This window comes from Melanotaenia boesemani, chromosome 5 (assembly GCF_017639745.1).
Source record: "Melanotaenia boesemani isolate fMelBoe1 chromosome 5, fMelBoe1.pri, whole genome shotgun sequence".
NCBI classification, from domain to species: domain Eukaryota; kingdom Metazoa; phylum Chordata; class Actinopteri; order Atheriniformes; family Melanotaeniidae; genus Melanotaenia; species Melanotaenia boesemani.
In genome coordinates, this window is record NC_055686.1 from 27,586,919 (window position 1) to 27,610,714 (window position 23,796).

The 23,796-nt window shown below is 40.4% G+C and overlaps 2 protein-coding genes and 1 long non-coding RNA gene across 3 annotated transcripts in view; 1 reads left to right on the forward strand and 2 right to left on the reverse strand.

The window, feature by feature from the left end:
• The window catches only part of LOC121639981 (obscurin-like), a 146,648-nt gene that overhangs the window by 101,748 nt on the left and 21,104 nt on the right, over positions 1-23,796 (reverse strand). The window lies entirely within an intron of this gene.
• Positions 3,906-5,422, forward strand: LOC121640078. Its single transcript, XR_006010331.1, has 3 exons — positions 3,906-3,991; positions 4,704-4,828; positions 4,939-5,422. It is a non-coding gene; the product is annotated as an uncharacterized LOC121640078 (long non-coding RNA).
• Positions 19,737-23,796, reverse strand: part of LOC121640022 — a 41,481-nt gene continuing 37,421 nt past the window's right edge. Inside the window, exons 5-10 of the mRNA XM_041985687.1 lie at positions 21,636-21,884; positions 21,350-21,463; positions 21,212-21,227; positions 21,024-21,115; positions 20,328-20,390; positions 19,737-20,227 (exon numbers count right to left, since the gene is read on the reverse strand). Coding sequence (XP_041841621.1) covers positions 20,010-20,227; positions 20,328-20,390; positions 21,024-21,115; positions 21,212-21,227; positions 21,350-21,463; positions 21,636-21,884 — 752 coding nt within the window. The 3' untranslated portion in view covers positions 19,737-20,009. The remainder of the gene's footprint in view (positions 20,228-20,327; positions 20,391-21,023; positions 21,116-21,211; positions 21,228-21,349; positions 21,464-21,635; positions 21,885-23,796) is intronic.

Genomic DNA, 23,796 nt, shown 5'->3' on the forward strand with positions numbered 1-23,796 from the left:
ATCAACTGTAATTACTCCAGTTGATTCAGTCCAGCAGAGTAACCCTCTTATTAAAGGTATAGCCAAGATTTCAAAAAAGTGGAACTGGCGCTGGCCAAGCATTGACCGCCCATGGCCGATCGAGGGGACACTTAATCCAGAGGTAATCAGAACAGTTCAAGTGCTGGTGACTACTTACAAACCAGACCAGAACAAGGGAAGGAGAGGACACAGACATCATGACAAGCGACAAACGGAGCTGGAAGTTCTTTAGCTGTTCGATAAGGAGCGACAGAGACTTCTGAAAGCAACAAAAGAGAAGGAAGAAAAACAGAAAGAAGACATCTCGCAGATCAAAAAGGCCACAGAGAAATTAATGGCAGAGATCAACACACCCTTCTTTCACACAGCTGCAGTAAAGAGCCTCCCCACCATATGAGAAAGAAGTGAAATTTCAGGATGTTTATCCTCAGCTCCCAGTGATTTCCCATGAAGGCAGTTATCATGTTACTGATGATGCCAACCAAATAATGGGCAACGGGACAAGCAACAATGACCATTCACATGTATCCAAGCCTCAAGAGTAAAAAGAAGACAACAAAGAAGAAACCTGGAGACAAGGCTCAGAGTGATCTGGAGGAAGCCAGAGACGGATACAACTCTGCCATAAGAGAGATATTGGCCAAAGCAGAAAGAAAAGGAGCGGAGCTACGAAAGAAAAAGGATCTCAAAATGACCCCAGAAAGCAAAAAGGTCCGCATTGGATACGGCCACTTCCGCCCTACCCTCGTTTACCAGTCAGACCCGCTGAAAGCACACGCAACGCATCGGTCCTCTATTGGTCGCCACTTTGCGCTGCAGCAGATTCGGGGTCTGTCTGTCTAACGGACGCGCGCTTCAGTTGCACCGCTACTGTGGAAGGAGGAGATCGTCTCTCGGTAAGTCCTTATCATCACAATTGTATTGTACTGTTGATTTGAAATAATTAAGATTCTTTTGAACATGAGATGAGTTGGGGTAAGTTAACTTTTGTGTTTGAAGAAACTGTGGCATCGTTTAACAGTGTTGGCGATAGATGTTTGCTAGGCTAAGTGTGCGTGCCCTCCCTATATAGGTTAACATAACGTTTAGCATCTAAAACCGCCAGAAATAGCGGCTTTAGCAAAGCATAACATGCCGCCGACATTCTGAGTTATTCTAAACCATATTTGTTTGTATTTGAACAAACAGTACGTTAGCTTCTCGTTAGCATAGCGGCAGCATAACGCTAGCATCAGACTTCGCCGTCCCTGAAAACCCCTGTACGCGGATATTAATCTTTGTTAGTCTGTGTTCAACATTAAATCACATGCTCTCCGTCTTGTTTTGTTTGTTTGTTGTTTTTATATGAGTTGTCAGTCAGTAAACCGAAGGCCGTTAGCATTAGCACTTCCGGTTCCCGGCAAAGTCATTGCGTTTTTTGAATGGTGTGTGGTTAACAAATGCTTATGTAGTTGTGCTTCACGTTTTGTTCCACGACATAAAACACATCGGTAAATACCCCTTTGTGACTTTTTTTTTAAGGCTGTCGCTAACAAGTTGATTACCGATCTTATCGGGAACATTACAGTATCACCCCAAAACAGGCCAGAGTGTTGTTATGGATGTTATTAAGGCAATGATGATTATCCATCATGCTGGGCATTTGGCTCATACTGACTTATTGTTTTTAAGTCAAAACTGTTAAAGTTTGAAGATATAGTCACATTTCAAACTACTCAATTTATGTATAAAACCGCCAGTAGGATGTTACCACTTAATATACAGTACTTGTTTACAGAGAAATAGGTTATTTATTAGGAGGGAGAAATAGGTTTAAAGTTAAAAGCATTCGTACGAACGAGAAAAGATTTTGTGTTTCATTCTTTGGTCAGACTGTGGAACAGTATGGCAGAGAAGTTAAAACATTGGTTTTGTTATTTTTTTATTTTAACAGGGGCAAGACTTCATTAACCTTATTTGACCACAAAAAGGAGAGATGCAGCAAATGAATAACCTTTTTTAATCACAACTGTGCAGCTGATATTTGCCTGTTATGATCAACATGAGAGGTTATGATTATTAGTCACATGATTATTATTATTTATATATAAATTATCACCACAGATTGCACCACCAGTTCCTCCTCCTCATCGTTCATCTGCACCACCAGTTCCACCTCCTCGCCGGTCATCTGCACCACCAGTTCCATCTCCTCGCCGGTCATCTGCACCACCAGTTCCACCTCCTCGCCGGTCATCTGCACCACCAGTTCCACTTCCTCATCGGTCATCACCGCCACCAGTTTCACCTCCTCATCGGTCATCACCGCCACCAGTTTCACCTCCTCATCGGTCATCACCGCCACCAGTTTTACCTCCTTACCGGCCATCTTCATCACCTCCACCTTTAGCACTGTAAGTGTCTACCCGTCTGCCTTTATCCCTAAGGGAAATTTACCAGAGACACACTAATTTGTACATAAATTCATATCTCTTTGCTTGAACCCCTGCATATAGAGGCCGGAGCCCAGTACCTCATCGGTCTGCATCAAGCTCAGCAGCATCTCGCTATTCAATGCCATCCCGTAAGCTGCCTCTACATCGGTCATCAGCAAACCCACAGCCATCTCCTAGTCTGTCTTCATTCCATGCAGCCCGTGAGCCATCTCCTTGTGGGTCTTCATCACACACAGCTCATTATTGGTCATCTCCGAGCTCCCAGTCATCTCCCCGCTTGTCTTCATCACATGCAATGGAATCTGATTGGTTACCATCACACTCATCTCATCAGTCAACACCGTCATCCCGCCCGGTGCCATCTAATCAGTTCTCACTCTCTACACAAGGGTCCCACCTAAGCTCTAAAAATGCTACAGAACTATTCAAGCCATCTTTCAGAGTGGGACAGTCTGAGATGGAGCACATACCTTGCTCTGGTGAGTTGTCATGTACTTATTAGTTGCATATAGGAATGTCACGATTTTTTTTTACTACACTAAGACATTTGCATTTTGTTGTGATGGATGACTGGTTACTATGGAAAGACTCCTGACACAGCATGCATAATCATGTGTGGGTGTATTTTCTGTTTTTGTTCTTTTCAGTTGCTGAACGGTATATGCTACAGCTACTTGAATATCAGAAACAGCAGCTAAACAAACTAATGGCTATGGTCAGCTCTCTGCCTGGGAGAACGACCAATGAATGTCCTGCTGAACTGCCCGAAGATATTCAGTTTCCCTTTGCCTCAATTGATGACGTGCAAAACTTTGAAGATTGGCTGAAGGCTCCTCACAATCGCTCACAGAGGAAGAACCTGGTGTGAATTTGTATGATTTGTGTTTAGGCAGGGATAGCATGATGGGTCAAACCTCGGACATGGCTTTTCCTACTTCTTTTATCTGTACATTTGCTTTCAGGTTTTTTTTTCTTTTCAAATCAATTTTAAAATTGCAGTAGGGTTGGGTGATAAGTAAAATCTTATATATCCCCCTCTTCATCATGTTGGGTGGTTTGGGCTACCTCTGTTTCCTCACTTCTGCTTTCACTCTGTAGCTTTCTTGATTGTTATCACTCCAGTAAAGCTGTTTCTTCTTCGTCATGCAACCATGCCAAGTAGTCTGCTGCAGTGCCGGCTCTGCCGTGTGTGGAATATAACCAGGTGGAATATAACCAGCAATGATGGAGTGGTTTATGATTTTAGTAACCTTCAAGTATTCCAGAGTCAGTTTTGAATTCCAATTTGTAATGTTTAATTCACTTCCTCTAAAACACTTTTTGTGTTTTTTTTTTTGTTATTTTTAAATGATGTCTTGTTTGTGTTTTTCAGATCACATTTTTAGCCTGCATTGGGGGAAAAGACACAAAGTGGCTAACCTGGAACATTCTTTCACACATCTACACTAAACATTTGGCCCTCCAGATTTGCTGGAAGGGAACAACAGGCAAGCTCTCATTTAAGCAGATGGAAGCAACAGCAACAATGATCCGCTGTAAGTATGAAAGGCACTTCAATTACCTCAATTCATTATACAATCATTTAAAAGTACAGTGTGATTTTCTCAGATGTTTATCAAAAATCTAAATTTTCATTCATAAATGTGTCCTCAATTATAAATAGTGACCTCCATTAATCAACCAACAAGTAAAGATTCAAATTATTAATACATTCATTAACCTAGTTGGTAGACCTAACAGACACAAGCAGTGACATGTTCTTGACCAACAGCACCATCACAACAGTAACATGCTCAAAAAATGAAACACTGCATCAAAAGTATTGTCGTCTTAGGTGCATAATTGTACCCCACGTCTCACTTTTACACTTCCTTCTAGAGTGCCCCTTAGGCTGTTAGTCAGTAAAAACCAATAAATTAGTCACATCCTAGTATATAGTGCAGGGATCACTAATTTGTACATAAATTCATATCTCTTGGCTTGAACCCCTGCATATAGAGGCCGGAGCCCAGTACCTCATCTGTCTTTTTTATTTTTTTGTGTGAGCTTGTACTGAAATTTCATTACTAAAACCATGATCGTAGACTAGACTACAAATGGCATAGGCCTCTGTGCTGTAAGAAGAAGAGAACAAAATCGAGAATCGAATCAAATCGTGACCCTAAAATCGAAAGTCAAATCGAATCGAAGATTGGGAGAATCGTGACACCCCTAGTAAGTACTGTTGCTTTGTGTGTTTATATACAGGTGCTGTACGCAAAAACCATGTGGCAAAGCAAGCAACAGATGTCGACATTGACAAACATATCATGAAGTGGTTCCATTTGGGCTCAGACAACACCCGCAGGGGAAGTCGCCAGAGTCGAGCACAGGTAAGGATTAAGGGTATAAAATGATTTCAGCATAAACCATGAAAATTGGAAAGCAGTGTTTTTGAAACAAGTATAGAATAGTGACAAGATTTTGCTTTTCCAAATCATAGGCTCCGAACATAGAGGCTGAGGATGACTGAGGATAGCTAATGACGACGACTGTGATGATTGTTTTTTTTTGTTTGTTTTTTTTTACTTTAAATGTGCATACAGTTGTGGAAATTCATAAAACAGTTGAACAGAGAAATGTTTTTTTAAAAATAGTTTGCAATGTGCGTTGTGGAAATGCATTAAACAGTTCAAAAGAGATGTTTTTTTTAAAAATGGTTTACAATGTGCATACTGTTGTGGAAATGCATAAAATGCAAAGGTTCAAAAGAGAAATCATTTCTTTAAAAAAAATACAATTTGTAATCTTGACCTTCGTTATTGCTGCAACAGTGTTAAAAGGATGGTTCAACATTTTGGCAATTTGGCTTATTGCCATTATCCCTAGTCTCCCTGAACTATGGCGTTAAAAAGTGCCGTTAACTGTGTCTTTAAATGTGCATGCTGTTGTGAAAACTGAAAACAGGTTTAATAAAGGGCGGCTGCCTGCTTGTTGAAAGGAACACATTGTGATTGTTTTCATTCATAGAGTAAATGTTAGTAGCCATTTAAGTCTGATGATATCTAGTAATTAATTTCTCAACACTTTTTTAAATCTAAAGAGCTGTAGTTCAGATTTGGACCACATCTTCCCTGGATCTGGACCAGATCCGGTTTAGATCTGGACAAGATCTGTTCCACAACTGTAAAGTGGATCCGTGCCAGATATGGGCCAGGGTGCAAAAATTATCTGGAGCGGATCCGTTTTCAGGATTACGACCGGATGTTGGACTACATCCGGCGCAGATTCGGCCCTGATCCATTTGTTGTCTGGGACACCTCTGATAGCTCTGATAGTTATAGCGATGAAGACTCGGAGAGTGAAGGCCCTTCTCCATCAGAAGAGTTCTACCCAGCTACGAGTACAGGAACCAAAGATGATAGCCAACAAGTGCTGATAGGACTTGAAAAGAGCGTAGATCGATGTCTTTCATATTTGGATGAAGCCAGCAGCCAAGAGGACCGACAGGTGCTTGAGGACCAGTTACAGGAACTCCAGATACAGAAGAAGAAGCTGCGGAAGAAGCTTTCTAAAAAGCTGCAGGCAACATATTTCTTCCGTCCAAGAAGAAGAAAGCCGGTCGGCAAGATTTGCCAGTGGTCGTCCGGGGACAGAACTTGGAGTATAAACCCTGGTAAAACACTGATTTGTCTGACATTTTGGAGAAATTACCGTCTCTTCACGATGGAGCACATCCATGGATTTCTAAATTGGAGCAGATGCTTGGGAATACAGCTGGCTACAGGAGATGTAAAACGACTTTTGGCTAACATCTTAGGAGTTCCTGCCATGGAGGACATTCTGCAGAAAGCGGGACTTGGTCGTAATGTGGGGACATCTGTATACGACCCAGAACTGTTTGCCGCAAATCGAGGCAGAGCATGGAGAGCTCTAAAAGAGACATTTCCGACAAATGTCCACCCTGACAACATTTTTATTGAGCCATTGGGCCAGGAGGAGAATCCAAGATCCTATGTCTCTAGAGCTCATCAAACATGGAGAGATGTAACAGGAAATGATCCAGATCTGAACCAAATGGAACAATCGATTCTGCGGGCCAAGATTCAGAAGGGGCTGCCTCAACCTGTGAGAAGCAAGCTGGCAGAAGTGGTCGGTCTTAGCAGCATGACCAAAGCAGTTTATACAGACCACATTGCTCACCAAGTGGAACTATTCAGGAAGAAAGAGTATGATCAGAAAGAGCAAGACCAAGAGACTCTCAGGAAACTGAATCAAATACAGCTGGTGGATTCGAAGAAGAAGGAGAAAACACAAGCAGTGGTTATCCAGAGCCTGCCATCATCAAATCAACCATCACCACAGCGGCAGCCGGATAAAGTACAGTTCCAACCACCTCAGTCTGCACCATGGCCTCCAATTAATTGTTTATCACCACCAGTTTATGGCCCACCACAGATCTGGAGAGGAAAAGGATGAGGAAATTTTGGGAGAGGAAGAAATTTTGCTCCACGCTCTCAACAGCAGCCTGATGTGTGCTATAATTGTGGTTCACCTGACCATTTTGTTCGCAACTGCAACAGCTTAGGAGAAAGTTTTCCCAGAGACAACTGCCGAGGGCGACCCAGAGGACAGTCACGGCTGCCCCGAGGACCGGTGAACCCCTACAGGGGCCCCGATCCTGGGTACAAGGGATTCCCAGAGGACCTGAAAGGGAGATGTCAGCTGGTAGTATCAAGGCCAGAGCAAGATCCAACAATAAAGGTGAAAGTAAATGATCGACCGGTAGAAGTAATGCCAGACTGCGGAGCCGCTTTTACCTGCCTTAGGCCTGAAGATGCTATACATCTCCCCATGTCTAATCAATTGATACGGACGATCGGGTTCGAGGGTGTGAAACAGCTGATTCCTCTCACAAAACCAATTGAGCTTTGCTATAAAAATCGCAAGATTATAATGCCCATATTGGTGTCGCAACATACCCCAATTGCACTCTTGGGAAGAGATGCTTAAGCAAACTGAACTGCATAATAAAATGTACACCCGACGGATGTTTGGTGGATGTACCAGAGGAATCTTATCATCAGTTGTTAATGACAACAGAGATTGATGCTTCTGCAGTCTTTTGGATTGGCGACCTTAGTCCAGAAATTTTGAAACCTGCTACCCTATGGGAAAAGTTCACTGAAGCCAATACACCTTGTGGAAGAGCTCCAGGACATCCATTTCACTGTACACTCAAGTACTTCAAGGATGCTGCTAAATCGGATCCGGAGGAGTGGCTAAGCCGCCAACCAAAGCAAGTGCCACTTCAATCAAGCTGTATAATTCTGGGACCTCAAGGAGCAGCTATGAAGATAACCAAGGATGATTATCTGAACAAAGAGCATGACATCCCAAAAAGTGTTCCACGTGTAACTTTGAGGAAAGCAGAAGAGTACGAGCAGAAACATGTCAGAGAGATGATGGCGGAAGCAGAGAAAGCTATCTTTGTACCACTAAAAGAGAATCATCTCATCTGGAGAAGCAAGGATGATCAATTCATTAAGATTATGATTTCAGCTCAAGGCCATGGCAAACCACAAGTGGTGCAGATGACACAGGAGTCGGTCTTCAGTGTCATGAGGGACGCTGACTCCATGATAAGAGAAATGCTGCAACAAGTTCCAGAATGTCTGTGGTCACAACACAGCACCGACATAGGTCTGGTGAAATCTGCTCAGCCAGTGAAAGTGGATCTTCGACCAGGAGCCAGACCTCCTTGGAGAAATCAACATCCTCTTAAAGAAGAAGCAATCCAGAAAATTGAATCAGAAATTGATGGACTGGTGAAAGCTGATATTCTGGAAATAACACAGAATCCTCAAAGCAATACGCCCCTACTGCCCATAAATAAACTGGATGGTTCTTATCGTACGGCCCATGATCTAAGAGCAGTAAATGAAGTGATGGTCGATTACCCAGCAGAAGTACCAGATCCACATACCTTGCTCGCTCAAATCCCACCAGAACCTACACATTTCACTGTGTTCGATCTCTGTGGTGCTTTCTTCAGTGTCCCACTCAGTGAGGAAAGCCGAGGTCTGTTTGGTTTCACATTCAAAGATCAATTCTGCCAATACAAAAGATTACCACAAGGCTTCAAACACAGTCCACACATCTTCAACAAAGTGCTAAAGGATGACTTGGCAGGGATCGACCAGGAACTGAGCAGTACAGTTGTCCAATATGTAGATGATATCATCATCTGTTCACCAGACCAGAAAACATGTCACAAAGACTCCATCAAACTACTGCAGATATTGGCGGAGAAGGGACATAAAGCCTCTCAGAAAAAGCTGCAGTATTGCCAAGAGAGAGTGGTTTACTTGGGACAGACGATAACCCAAATACACCAAAGCATCTCCGACAGTCATCTAGAAGTTATTCGAAAAGCTCCAAAGCCAAGGACGGTCCAAGAGATGATGACATTTCTGGGGATCACCGGCTATTTATCAGCCTGGGTGGAGGACTACACCAGCTTAACAGGACCGTTGAGAGCTATGATTAAAGATACTGGAACTACTCATCTTCATAGCAATCTTTCTTGGACTCAAGATGGCCTTCTGGCATTTGAAACAATCAAACATTGACTACAGGAAGCTCCAGCATTAGCTCTGCCTGAATACTCCAAAAACTTTTTGTTATACATCTCCACTTCCACTGGAGGGAAATACATGTGTGCAGTTCTTTGCCAACCCACAGGAACAGGAATTAGACCTCAGCCTGTTTCTTATTATTCTACTGCATTTTCTGAAGTGGAGCTAGGACTACCACTATGCTACAGAGCACTAGTAGGAGTTTCTCTGATGTATGATAAAGCATCATCAGTCATGATGGGTTATCCAGTGACAATTCTTACCCATCATAGTCTGAGAAATATTTTGAATTATGGCAAATACACACTGACCATGTCTAGACTTAGAGATTATCATAGGCTCTTGGAGCAGGAAGATATTACTCTGGTCACATGTGACACAGTAAACCCAGCTGAACATTTGCCAACTCCAGAGGATGGTGAACCACACGAGTGTGTTCAAGAAGCAGAGAAGTTCTCAAGACTCAGGTCAGATTTGCAAGCCCTTCCGTTACAGGAAGCGGATGCGGAGTATTGGACTGATGGCTCCTGCTATCGCATAGGAGACAAATTGTGTGCTGGTTATGCAGTAATAAGAGCTCAGGGATTGGAGTTTGTTGTGGAAAAAGCAGAAGTAGTGCCGCAGCTAGCGTCTGCACAGCTTGCTGAACTTGTAGGATTAACTGAAGCGTGTTTGCTAGCAGAAGGCAAACGGGTGACAATCTGTACGGATTCTGCATATGCGCATAATGTTTGTCACTTATTCGGTTCAGTATGGAAGAATAGAGGTTTTAAATAATCAGATGGTTCTCCGATACAACATCGCGAGCAGATACTGAAACTTTTGCAGGCCATGATGAAGCCTAAAGAAATAGCAATCACTAAGTGTGCTGCACACAAAGCGGACATGTCACGAATCACTCGAGGAAATAAAGGAGCTGATGAAGCGGCAAAAGCAGTCACAGGAGCTAACAGACCAGGGAAGATTCTTCTGGTCACCCAAGAAATAGAGTTGGAAGACAAAATCACTCTTAGAGATGTAATCTCACTACAGGAGTCGGCACCTGGAATGGATAAACAATTGTGGAGAGATAGAGGAGCCACTTAGGACTCTACTGGTTTATGGCGAAATCATGAAGGGTTAATAGTTGCCCCTCCAGACCTATTAGATCTCATGATCCAGGAAGCACATGGACTAGCTCATGTTCCCACTCGAACAGGTCCTATGCGTGAGTTGGTGATGGATTATGTCGACATGATAAAACCAGTCGGAGGTAAACGTTACATGCTGGTCGTTGTAGACAGATTTTCGCGATGGACTGATGCATGTCCGACCAAACACAAAGATGCGCAATCTGTGGCCAAGTTTTTGTGTCGTGAGGTCATAAGCAGATAGGGACTTCCAGACAGGATATCCTCAGACAATGGCAAGGAGTTTGTGGATAAAACTGTGAGGTTAGTTTTACAAAAGTTAGGCATTAAACAACACCTAGGTGCAGTCTATCATCCTCAAAGCCAAGGCCTGTGTGAGAAAATGAACGGGATTTTGAAAAATCGCATTCTTAAGATCTGCCAACATACAGGATTAAATTGGGTGGCAGTGTTGCCACTAGGTTTGATGGCTTGTCGCTCTAGTGCGCTTCGTGACTTACATTTGACGCCTCATGAATTAGTGACAGGCAGACGAATGCCAACACCTTGTTTACGGACAAGCGGAAAGGGTCCAAGCTTAGCCCTTTTGGAAGATGACGTGCGTGCGTATGTTAAGTACATGGCGACGTTACATAAAAGTATATCCATATATGTTTCTGAAAGGCAGAAATACGAGGAGGTGGAAGAGAAACTTGATGAACAAAGGAGCAACACAGTGCAACCTGGAGACAGGGTGTTCGTGAAGGTGTTTAGAAGGAAGTGGTTTAACGAACGCCGCCAAGGACCATTTGAAGTTGTTCGCAGTACAGGAACTGCGGCCCAGGTTAAGGGGTCTCCAACGTGGTACCATTTATCACACTGTGTTAAAGCACCTTTAGAAGAGACACCACATTTACAGAGTCATGAGGGGGATGACTCAGGAGAACAAGGAGTGTGTGTAGAAAACTTAGACGGACAGGAAGATTTTCAAGGTCATGCTGAGGATGCGCTGGTTAATTCTTTACGTATCCCTGACAATATCGGCAATGACTGTGACCAGGAGAGAAAACTCAGAGTTGTTGACTTACAACACGTCCCGGGGACAACTGAATTGGTCTCTGTGGAATGTAACTCATTGGAGACTTCAGAGAGCTGCAGAGCAGTTCAAGGATTAACCAAAGGTCCAATTGAACCAAGAGGTTCAAGACCAGTTAGAAAACAGACCAAACCAAAATGTTACGACAACTAGACTAGAAGTAGTCTTGGGAAAGTCAGTTCCACTCCCGTGTCAGTGTCCAAAAGACACTGGTGGGGAAGGAAATGTAAGTGTACAATGGAAAGATAATTATGAGCTAAGAGCTGGACCTATCGGTGGTTTCACCACTAGGAAAGTTCGTGTTGATCAACAATCACAGGAGAGTGAAGATTGAAGAAGATTATAATCTTTTAGTGCGAAAAATACAGCTAAAAGATCAGGGTGACTATAAGTGCTCTTGTTATGTTTCGCCGTTAGAGAGTGAAGAAACACAGGGTGTAAAACTAAGTTCACCGTATAGAATTAATGTAGTAACTTTAGTAGTAATGGAGGCTGATATGAATGACGAGTCCTATGCGGCTAATAGAACAGGGAACTTGACAACCATGGCATTACCATTCCTACCAAAACAGACAATAATGAAACTTAAATCTACTCCAGCAGTACACCTATTAAACAGACTTGTGACAGGTGCTACAATAATGTGAGCAGCTGCTTTCAGGAACATGGGATGAAGACCATCAAGGCCAGCAAATTTGTTTGGATCCAGCTTAGTGAGCTCATCCTGCACTTCTGAGATGGAGAGAGATGTGAAGGAGAAAGGTGTGTTGCTCAATGGAGAAGGCTGAAAATCTAATGAGGCTGAGTCGGCCTCACTTGCTGAAGCCAAATCTGGACCTGAGACAGGGAAAACTTGGGTCATGATGTATCTTGATCAGGAGATGTGGAAAAATTGGCTTTCAGGCAAAAACGTCTCTGGACGCTGACTTGAATAATAAAAAGAAGTTTATTACAAAAGTTCAGACATCAAAACAGATTTCTGCAGCAAAATCTGGAGGTCCCAAAACCAGAACGAAGACCTAAAGACCTGATGTGTCGTTCTGTCTTATATAGGGTTTAAACAAAGAAAATTCCTTAGTCCTGTGTCCTCCAATCATAGAGTTTGCCTATAGGATGCTCATTTGCATAGAATGCATGTTCGTGTGTCAATCCAGACTGTAGGACAGAGAACCTTATATGGTAAAAACTTGAGTGTGTACCATACAAATGCTATGCTTAGATACCTCATAATTCCCCCCTTCTGAACTGGAATTAACTGTCCCGAAAAAAACGAACTATATAAGACTCAAATTAAATAAACACATATGAGAGCCCCAAAAGAAATCATAAAACGCCCAAAAGAGGCTAGTCGACCTATCGGACCCCTCCGGGCTTAAGTCCTGCCTAGCAATTCTTGCCTCCCAAAACAAAAAAAAAATAAGCACTCGAGGTCACCCATATGTATCCACATAATAAAAGTCACAGAATATTATCTATTCGCCTAATGGTAAACCCCGGCTATGTCTACCTAAAAAGTAAATGCATAGCAATAGCACACATGACATCACAACAAATTCAGATTAATACTCAGATTAGTACAGTATATAATTAAACATTGAAACAAAATAAGGCAAACAAAAATATATGGCTCCGAATGTTATGGTTCCTGTCTGTCTCCCCTGTGTATATGTGTCACCTGATTATCCTAGTGTGTGTGTGTGTGTGTGTGTGTGCGCGTCTGGCTCCCTCTGTCTGTCTTGTGCGTCATGTCTGTTTCCGACCTGGAGTGTTGCAGCAGCAATAATCTCACCTGGGCAGATCATCACACCTGAACCTCATCTTCTCATCACCACCACAGTATTTAACCAACGGACCTTTCTTCACTCCTCGCTGGATCCTCCAGTTACCCATCTGGTATATCGTGGCCTCTCTAGTTTCTCTATTTAAACACAGTTCATGTTTCTTAATGTTAGTCTTGTTTCTAGACTCCTGGTGTCTGGATTCTGCCCGTCCTGTCTGCCTGCCGATCTTCTGGATTGTTTCACTCATCCCGGTCCACTCCCTTGTCGCTGGCTCCAACCAAGCTCACGTCCGGTCCTGCCTGCTTGCCCGCCTGTCCAGTCAACAGCACTCCACTGTGGTCCTCAGATCCAGAACGCGGAACATCTTGCACATTTCCAGTCTTCATTAAAACCCTTTCTTTAATTCATCTGCCTCAGTCTCCTGGATTTTCAGTGTCTGCACCGTGGGGTTCAGAAACCAACACCTGTCTGACCCGCCGTAACACCGAATGGATGGGTAAACCGATATGGTGATGATGTTTCAGTCCGCAGATGTCATCGCGTTGACAGTCAGGGTTCACTGTCCATGTTTAGTGTCCTTATATGTACTTTTGAGTCCACTCAGAATGTTGGGGCCTCTGAATAATTAGCCACCCACCAGGTGGTCGTCCCCAGTATCTTTGCCATAATAACAGGTTGAATCAAAAATATTTCAAGCATAAAAATGAGGAATAACATAGATGTAGTTGAGTATAGATAATAATTAAGTAAGAATAAGATATCTAATTCCCTACTTGATTATACAAACTAAAAAGGCAAAGCAAAGCTAATAGTAACGAGTAATAAAACAGACAAACATACTATAAGAGGCAAAAGTAAAAATCAGAATGGATATCTTTCAAATAGTTCACCTTCCCTTATTACTTCATTCTCATCAGTCCTTCGTAACAGTGGCATCTGAACTTGGTCACCAGGCATTACTACACCTATCCATCTTAATATCATAGCCTTAGCAAAGGTCAGTAATAGAGTACAAAAACAAAACATAACAGACAGCGCCAAAAGTGTTGCTATCAGAATCTGAACTACTACAGCTCCTACTGGACCCAGTTTATCTTGCAACCAAGCATTTGCAGACCATCCAGATCCTTCTAACGGTCCAAAGGCATCCCTTATGAGTTTTAAAGCATCCACAACACCAGTCATGTTATCAGAATTATCTGGAATCAATGTGTAACAAGCATTGCCTGTTAAATTCAAAGCCACACACAGGCCACCTTGTTTAGCCAGAATGTAGTCTAGAGCCATGTCATGTTTCAACAGTGTCAGTCTATGACTCTTCTGTGTATTAGATAAATATTCAAATCCTTTGATAGTTTCATTGGCAAAACCTTGCAGGGTGTAAGTAATATTATCAATATGGTCTGCTAGAAATGTCACTCCATACCATGGAAAAATACCTATTCCCCACTTTTCTGCCAAACTTATCCTCCAATGATAAGATTCCAGATTGTGAAATTGTGCTAACTCCCTCTTCTTTCTCGTCCCAGGAATAACATTAGACTGAACCTGCTCCAACTCCTGAGCTTTCTGAACTGTGAGAACTTCATATGGAAGCTTCAATGTTGCCATGTAACAACATCCTGTCCATCCATAGGGTAAAAATATGTAGGCTTTATCTCCCCAAACCCACCAAATATCCTTAAAATTTCCTATTGTTACATTTGCCGGTAAAGTTTGATTTTTAACCATCAATGTTCTGCTTTGTGTACGGATCGGTGCATGAAAAGTCACAGCATACAAATCATCAGCAGCTCTATGTGCTGCCACACCAAGCCGCATCATATAGAAATTACAGTCTGATATTCCCATAAACATCCCATGGCCATTGTAGGTATCATTTGAACAAAAACAATGGTCAGACTTCTGAGGTTTCACATCTAAAGCATCGGGAACAGCTGTTCTCACATCTTCATACTTATCAAGCAAATTCATATATGTAAGATCTTTCAACCAAGTATAGCGAAACCTAGGTCAAAATAAATGCACTGATACAGCCATCACATGATCTTCTGCTGATCGCTGTTGATACAATAACCATGACAATGCATACGACTGACAAACTTTATCTAATGGTTCCGGCACTGTTTCCAAAATTGCAGGCCATGTGCTTGGTGCAGGAATCCTCACTACACATGGACAACTCACATTCTGGACTGATCTTAGTGAATGAGTCAACTGTAGAAACCACAAATTCCTACCAGCCCATGGGTCTGCTATCTGTAAAGTAGTAGAATCAAATCCATATGCCTTCCACTTGGCATCTCTCTTCTTTACTGCATGAACACGCTCAATTACATCCTCCCTTGCTGCTTCGGACCTGCTGAACTCATTAAACCCATTGATGTCATCATCGGTCTCTGGCGACTCATGCTTATTCTCTGTGAAATCCTGTACCACATTCTCCTTATTGGTAATGTGCAAACAGGCTTCTTTATCTAAGCCCAAGGTTTGGGTCGGGTTCACTACAGCATTAGAGGTTGTATATGTAACTACAGATGTCTGTGATATATTTACAGAATGTGTTGTCGCTGAAGACTTACTCCTTGTCTTGCTAGTGGAAAATTCTTCTCTCAAAACTTTACCAGTGTGATTTTCAGAAGTAACAGAAGTTAGCTTTGCATCCACCAATGTGGAGCAATTCGTTAAAGCTGGATGTGTAACTACTGTTTTTGAAGGGTCATAAGTCATGAAAATCTCTCTAGGTGTAACTGTAGACAGATGTGGTGCACTTGTAGGGGTAGTGAGTTTCTTACAGTACTCTATCCTCCCCTCTGACTGGAAATCAGCCATGGCTTTTCCACTCTTCAATGGTGGCTTTGGCACTGATCCAAACTGCTACCGACCCATCTCAATACGTCCGTGTTTAACCAAGGTCCTGGAGAAGCTAGTGCTCAAACAACTAAACTACTTCCTTGACTCAAACCACATTCTGTCTGATCTGCAGTCTGGGTTTCGGCCTGGCCATGGATGTATAACAGCCACTGTGAAGGTCCTGGATGACGTCATCACAGCGCTAGACTCTAAGCAGGTCTGCTTAGCCACCTTTATCGACCTTGCCAAGGCCTTTGATTCAGTTGACTGTAAGATCCTTCTACGAAGGCTCTCCAATATCTGTCTGCCCATCTCCTGCTGTGACTGGTTCTCCAGCTTCCTTTCTGACCGTGCCCAGTTGGTGAAAGCAGGAAATATCATGTCAGAACCACTCATTATCTCCAAAGGTGTGCCTCAAGGGTCTATTTGGGGCCCCACCCTTTTCTCCATTTACATCAATGACATAGATAAAGCTGCTGGCAGCTCCTGGATCCACCTGTACGCCGATGACATCATTTTGTATTTAGTCGGCCCCTCTCCACAAGCTGCAGCAGCTGTTCTTCAACTCAGCTTCACTTCAGTAGAGCAGCCCTTCCACAACCTCCACCTTCGCCTCAACTCCAGTAAAACAAAGTGCATCCTTTTCAGTTGGAAAACTGGTGCCGACACCCTACCAATTCTCACCTGTTTAGACGGCACGGCTTTGGAATATGTCAATTCCTATAAATACCTGGGCATCTGGCTGGATTCATCTCTGTCATTCATCACTCACATCAATAATCTTCAAGCCAAAATAAAAGCCAGATTAGCCTTTCTTTTCCGTAATAAAGCCTCTTTCACCCACGCCACGAAATGCACTTTAGTCAAATTGACTTTACTTCCAATTTTTGACTATGGTGACATCATTTATAAAATGGCAACAAGCACAGCCCTTAAAAAATTAGACACTCTAAACCACTCAGCAATACGCTTCACCAGAAACACCCCTTTCCACACCCACCACTGTGATCTCTATAAATTGGCGGGCTGGCCCTCCCTTCACACCATCACCGACTCCATCATTGGTTTCTTTTTATTTACAAGTCAATCTTATACAGGACACCTTTCTATCTGTCATCTCTTCTCCACTTCGCTCACAGCACTCATCACACCAGGTCAACTGAATTTATTAAGCTCATTACTCCCAAAACCTCCACTGTTTTCGGCCGTCACGCCTTCCACTTTTCCGCTGCAAATGACTGGAACACACTGCAGAACACTCTTAAACTTCCATCTCTGATATCTGTTTCTTTGTTTAGACAGAGACTTCAACAGATTATTGTCGACACTTGTTCCTGCTGACGATGCTGACTCTCACTTAGATACAAATATTTGTCCACTACTTTTTCTTTCATATAGATCTGTCCCATATACTGAGACCTACTCCCGTCCCCCTTTCATTTTTATATATTTGTACTTGCTCTGCGTTGTTAGGTGCATTTTTTGTATTGTTGTATTGTGGTCCTTGTATATGCACAGTTGTAGGTTTGTATGTATGTACGTTATTTATTCCTGCTGGGGTCTCTTGGCCAGGTCATGTTTGCAAATGATCTGTTATCTGTTTTGCTGACACCATTTTTAAATCTTTCCTGAAACTCATCATGCCAGCTAACCTCTACGTGGTTCAGGCATGAGCAGAAAGAAAATACATCACAGAAACCATCAGACTGAGTGTAAACATGCTTATTTTTTCCTGTTGATCAGAATGTGGAAAGGCTTAACCCCATACGAAGACAAAATTTGCTCTGTGGCTTGAGCAAACATCTTTCATCTGCGGTCTCTGCTGCTGGCAAAGACGTGTCACTTCCTGTTTGGTTTGTCATACCAGGACTGGAAAGAGACACCATCTGTTACAGACTGTTTCCCCATTTCCTCTTCTTCTTGCCATTGTTGAAATTTCAGGTAGCACTTTACATTACAGCAGTGGTTTCCCAACGCAGGGTCCCATTTAATTTGACAATAATGTCCTACCACCACTTACAACGAAACATGGGAACATAGTCGTGCAAAAACTATACGTTTAGCCTATCGTTGCCTCTCTCTGCTACCTTGACTGAATCACCCAAAAACATAACATTTTACTACATGAGAGAACATGAGGTCATTAAAAGTTGGAATTACAAACCCAGTGATAAGATTACACAATGCATCATCTTCCTTATTGTAATTATTTTGATATTGACTTTTAAATTTATATATGCCGAAACAAAGAACCATAACATAAAAGTGGATCAATAAAATTACTTATTTGGAATTTATTACTCACTTATAACCCTTTGCAATACTTTTTTTTTTACTAAATATTCTACAATCTTATATAATCTTATATATATACATACAATCTTATATCTCTATATCTAAGTAAGAACCTTTAAAAAACTCATGTAATCATATTGAGGATATTTAACATAGTTACAACACAAAAAAAAAATATTGAACCCATGTGAATTAATCACAATGAAACCTTGTGCAGCTTTAGCTGATTTTATCCTCACAGGTGCAGCCAGTAGGAATGCAGATGAGCGTAAGACAACACACTGATGTTAAACTGAGAGCAGGAGAGCTGAGCTGAACCTTGTTACTGTGCTGCTTCTGACAGAGAGGACAGAGTCTGCATAAAAAACGTAACCATCTATTCTTTGTTTTTTTCTGGCAGCAGTGGTTGTGGTGGACGATTGTAACCTATAGCAACCCTGAACGACAATGATATAAACTTTTTTTAAAATAATTTAATAATCATTAGTCAGTTAAATAACACATGTAGGTCTGCTGTATTCTGCTGCACAATTAATGAGTCTTCTAATTTGTATTGACATTAAAGATGAACAAGGAGACATCTAACACAGGATTACAAAACTTCTTCTTTTTAATAAAACCAACCTCTGGTTCCTTTTTAAACAGAACTACGACAACTTTGAACACAGCAGTTTTTTTACATGGTTACACTTTCTGCATAGCTGCATAACTTTGCATCAGCTTTTTATTTCTACCATTTTATTTATATTACATGAAACATAACAAATTCCATCAAGGTAAAAATAAAATTTACAAAGCGCTTCTGATATAATTACTTAATTCACTAAAAAGATCTTAAAGCTAGAAGCTTTTTTATTTTTTTTAATTTTTTTATGTATTTTAGTGGACGACTGATAGACACAGACATTAATATTCTAAACGCAAGCTCTAGTAATGTCTGAAAAAATGCATTTAATTGCATTTAAATTTGAAACACCCCTGCTTGCAGCATGATTACACTGAAGTACTTCCTTGTGGTTGGTCGGTTTGTGATTATATACTTCCAGATTTCTGGGGCTTCTTGCCGAATTTACCTTACCTTAACAGAGGAACTGCAACACAAGGCCGTAACCATATGTGGCATCATCTTTACTGAACCCTACCATATGCAGACCCAGCATGAATATAAATGCAGCTTTAAAGTTTATAAAGAGTTCATTTTTTGTAATTAACTGTAATTAACATGTCAAAGTCCCACCCCTGATTCAAATATAACTAAAACTAACGTTACTAAGTGACTCAACAATAATAAAAAGAAGAGTTTGAGCTTAAAGGGTAATTTCATAACATAAAAACAGAAGCTACTGAGCATGTCTGATATTTTTGACAGTTATTGTGAGTTTTCTTCCATCTTTCATATTCCTGAATGAAGCAGCACAGCATGCAGCCTACATGGCAGCATTGTTATCCAGAGCTGCTCCTAATCTGACCTCAGAATAAACTGCTGCATCAGCTGCTGCAGGACTCCACTTTCCTGTGAACGGAGATTATCTCAGTCAGATATTTGCCTGAAACATCATCTTTAAAAGTTGAAAACCATCTTAACAAACAAGGCTTAAAAAAACATCTTCTCCAAGAAATGACAATCTGTCTTTTACTAATTAAATGAAAACTGTTAGTTAATAAATGCAACATGTCAAATAAGGAGGATTTTTGAGAGATAAGATTTTAAGATTATTTGATAAATTACATGCTGTGACAAATCTAAAATGATATGGTGACATTCAACATGACTCTTCCTTCTTGTGTGTGTGAGACAAAAATCACCATCCAGCTGGTGAAGGAAAAATTATACTATTTTCATGTTTGATGATCTGCAACAGTGACTGCAGGGTGAAACTATTAAATTCATACACTTCACATGTATAAATCGTACAGCTGCCAACATGATGACACGTTTCAGTCCAAACACTGACTGTACCTGCAGTTCCTGTCTTCACATCAGAGTAAACACAACTCTCCTCTGGTTCATGATGCCTCCCTGTTAACACACTCACATTCATCCACTAAAATACACGAAGCTCAAAACCTTCAGAGCTGTTTTTCCTCCTTTAAACAGTGTGTGTGTTGGTGTAACTCACTCTTTTTCCCAAAATGTTTCAGTTCAATAAGAGAGTATGTGACATCTCTGGATTCATCTGCATCTGAAACATTTCATAATTCCACATCAGTCACTTGTTACAAGTTTTCTGAAATCACATCATTTTTACATTTTATTTCCTTTCAGTGGGTTTGATCGACTCATAGAGACAAACATCATCTACTGGAAATAAAAGAGAAAAAAATAAATCATATAAAAACATAATATTTTGTCCAAAGAAAATTCTCATTTTATAATCTTTGTTTTTTAATTTATTTGTTGTTTTTTCTTATTTAGTTTGAAGCTAAAGTCAAAAACTGTACAGTTTAGAGTGTGAGGTATTTATGGACAGTAATACATAAATCTCTCACCATTATGGCTTTATTGTTTATACAGTAAACCCATAATAACATGAGGTTATGGTTTAGAAATGATGCTGGAAAACACTCTGGTTTCTTAAGACAGATTAAGTTCAAGTTCATTTTAATTCAAGATTTTTTTTTTTTAATAAATATAAGTCTGATCCTTGTTAAACACAATTGTTAAGTGTATAAATCCAAAGCCTTTAGATGTTCATTTTCATTATTATAAGTAATAAATATACTAGTGATGTTAAAAAATCAGTAAAATGACACATAATAAATGTTCATGTAAATAAAGAGTTCTGTATTAAACGTGAATCAGTGTAAGTCCTGACCGTGGAGAGGAGAGCTGTACTGGTTAGTTTCATTCTGGTTGACTCCAGGATGTGAACTGGAGCTCTGACTGCTGCTCTGTGACTGGATCCACCTAAAACATCATAAATACACAATGTTTAACACAGAAAAGTTAAATAATGAGGATTTATGTTGGAGATGGGGTTAAATGAAAGAATGATGTACAGACCTGATGCAGCATAAACCTGTAAAAAAGACATTAGTTGTTAAAGGACTTTGTAGGTCATTTTGTTCTACTGCTGGTTTGTTGTATAACATCAGAATAACTCTGAATATTTGGTTTATTAAAGAGTAAAAAGGGTCTCACCCTTGGACTGTTTGCAGAGACACAACAAGAGCAGGAAAATCAATAATATGATTCCAATAACTGATCCAACCATTAACAGCACAGGAAATGAAGAGCTTTCAGGTCTGGACACAGCTGGAAACACAACAGAAAGTAATAATGTTATTTATATGAAGGGTTTAGAACATAATTCTCTCAGTGTTTCCAGAAAAAAAGTGATTTCAGATTTTAACAGAAACAAAATGCCACAGCAAGAAAACAAACTTGATGTATTTATTTCAGTCAGAACAATGTTTGTGTTGCTCACCTGTAACTGACATCCAGCTCTGTTGTGACGTCTTTCCTGCATGTTGACACTTGTAGAAACCTTCGTCTGACTGTGACACTGCAGAGATGTTCAGCTCCTCTCTGCCATCATGTTGGAGAAGTTTGTCGTTGTGATAGAAAGAAACATTGGAAAGTGTGTTTTGATTTCTCCGTCTGCAGCTCAGACTGACAGAAGCTCCCTCAGTCACAGGATGGACAGGGCTCACCAGGATGACGCCATCATCATCATCTGTAAAACAGACAGAAGGTTAAGTTCAGTCAGAGATCAGAGAGATTAAAACTACATTCTTGTTTATTTATAAACAGCTAAATGTCTCACCACCTCTAACCAAATAAACTCTTAGTCTCATAAATCATAAAGAAGTTGTTTTTATGCTATGATCAGTGACTTCTGTTAGGAAGCACTAGCTCCCTTCTGCATTTTGTTATTCTTGTGTGCAAAGGTGAATCATGGGCACCTAACATTCACTGTTTTTCTCTTGTTTGTATCAATCGTTTCCTGTCAAATTGTTGTTCTTCTAAGTGAAGAATTTTCTCGTTGTTCAATGAGGGCCCAGAGGGATGAAGTTTGTTTGGTGTGCAGAATGGCCTAATAAATTGTGTTTTTTTTTCCCATACCAAATGAAAATGGAATTATTCTTCCCATGCTCACATTTCGTCTTGCCACAACTTCATTTCTCTTAATGAACAAAGACGTTTGGTTTCGAGGACAAATCAGTGACTTTTCTCTCTATGAAAACTGTTACTGTGGAAAAGTATTATTTACATCAACAATGACAATAACAAATTTATTTTATTGATTAACCTTTTTTTCATGACAATAACATGACGGGGAAAAGCTAAACATGGTTCTCTGATGACGAAAACACGACGAGACGTTTGTAAGATTTCATTACAAGACGAAAATGTTCAATACATCATAATTTCACTGGCAGACCAGGTCAACTTGAGCATGTGTTCCTCATCCATTACTCATATTTTGGGCATGTGTATGTTCAGGGTGGAGTATTGCAGTTCGGAAAATTCTCAGAAATAAAACCACAGTTACCAAAGTAAAGATGTTGTTCTTTGCTTTTTTGGAGTAACTGATAACAGTATGTGTTGTTGGCTGGGAAGCTTCTAAGTCTAAAACCATTCCTTTTAATTTTGTACTTTTTGATGAAAATAACCAAACAACAAGCTCATAATGTGTTGCTTTATGTTGAATTTATAGATCTGCTATTTTCTTGGGTGACATTTTTGTATGAAAATAGGGCATCAATTCATGAAAAAAGGTGAAATATAGAAATAAAAGGTTTCTGCCCAACAGCAGTGAAGTAACACGGCAGCATTGCATCCCTGTTGATGAGAAAGTCTCGGCTAAAGCTTTCAGTCTGGTAAAGGATCTGGTTATTACACAAAAGCATTCAGGTTAACTTGTTTTATGAATTGCAATACTTGTTATAACCTGTCAACCATGATTCTACTTTTTAATATGTATTATTGACCTAAATTAATTTGTTAAAAGACTAATACTTTTATTTGACTAAAATTAGACTAAAGCCTTTTTGAGTTTTCGTCGACTAAAACTGGACAAAATGATCAAACTTAGAAATGACTAAAATGTGATTAAAACTAATAAACATTTTCATTCTAAAAACTAAAACTAAAACTAAAACTGAGAAGCCAAAAACAACACTGATGTGGAAGTTTTTGCTGTGATGGTGTTGATGTGATGTTTATTTCAGTCAGAGATTAAAAGTCAGAGTGTGTCTTTTTGTAGCATTATTTAGACATTATTACATCGAAACTCTTATTAATGACGTTATTAAGGAACAACACTTTAATAACACAAATATTGGGAAATTTGTCAGAAAGAATAAATATTTATTGTTTTAAAGGTTTAAAAAGATAAACTGAATTAATTCAAACATATAGTCAATAATTTGATGCTGCTTTGTTGTGATGGAAATGATAAAATTGTTTTAAAAAAAAGATTTTTATTTAATCTATTAAAGCATAGAATAGATTTTTTATCAATAAACACTAAAGCATAAAATATATCCTGCTGCACTGTATCAGTGACAGTTAAAAGTATCGTCCATGTTATGGTATGTAATTAAATGTAGTAAACAGTGTGTGTTAAACATATTTAAAAAAGG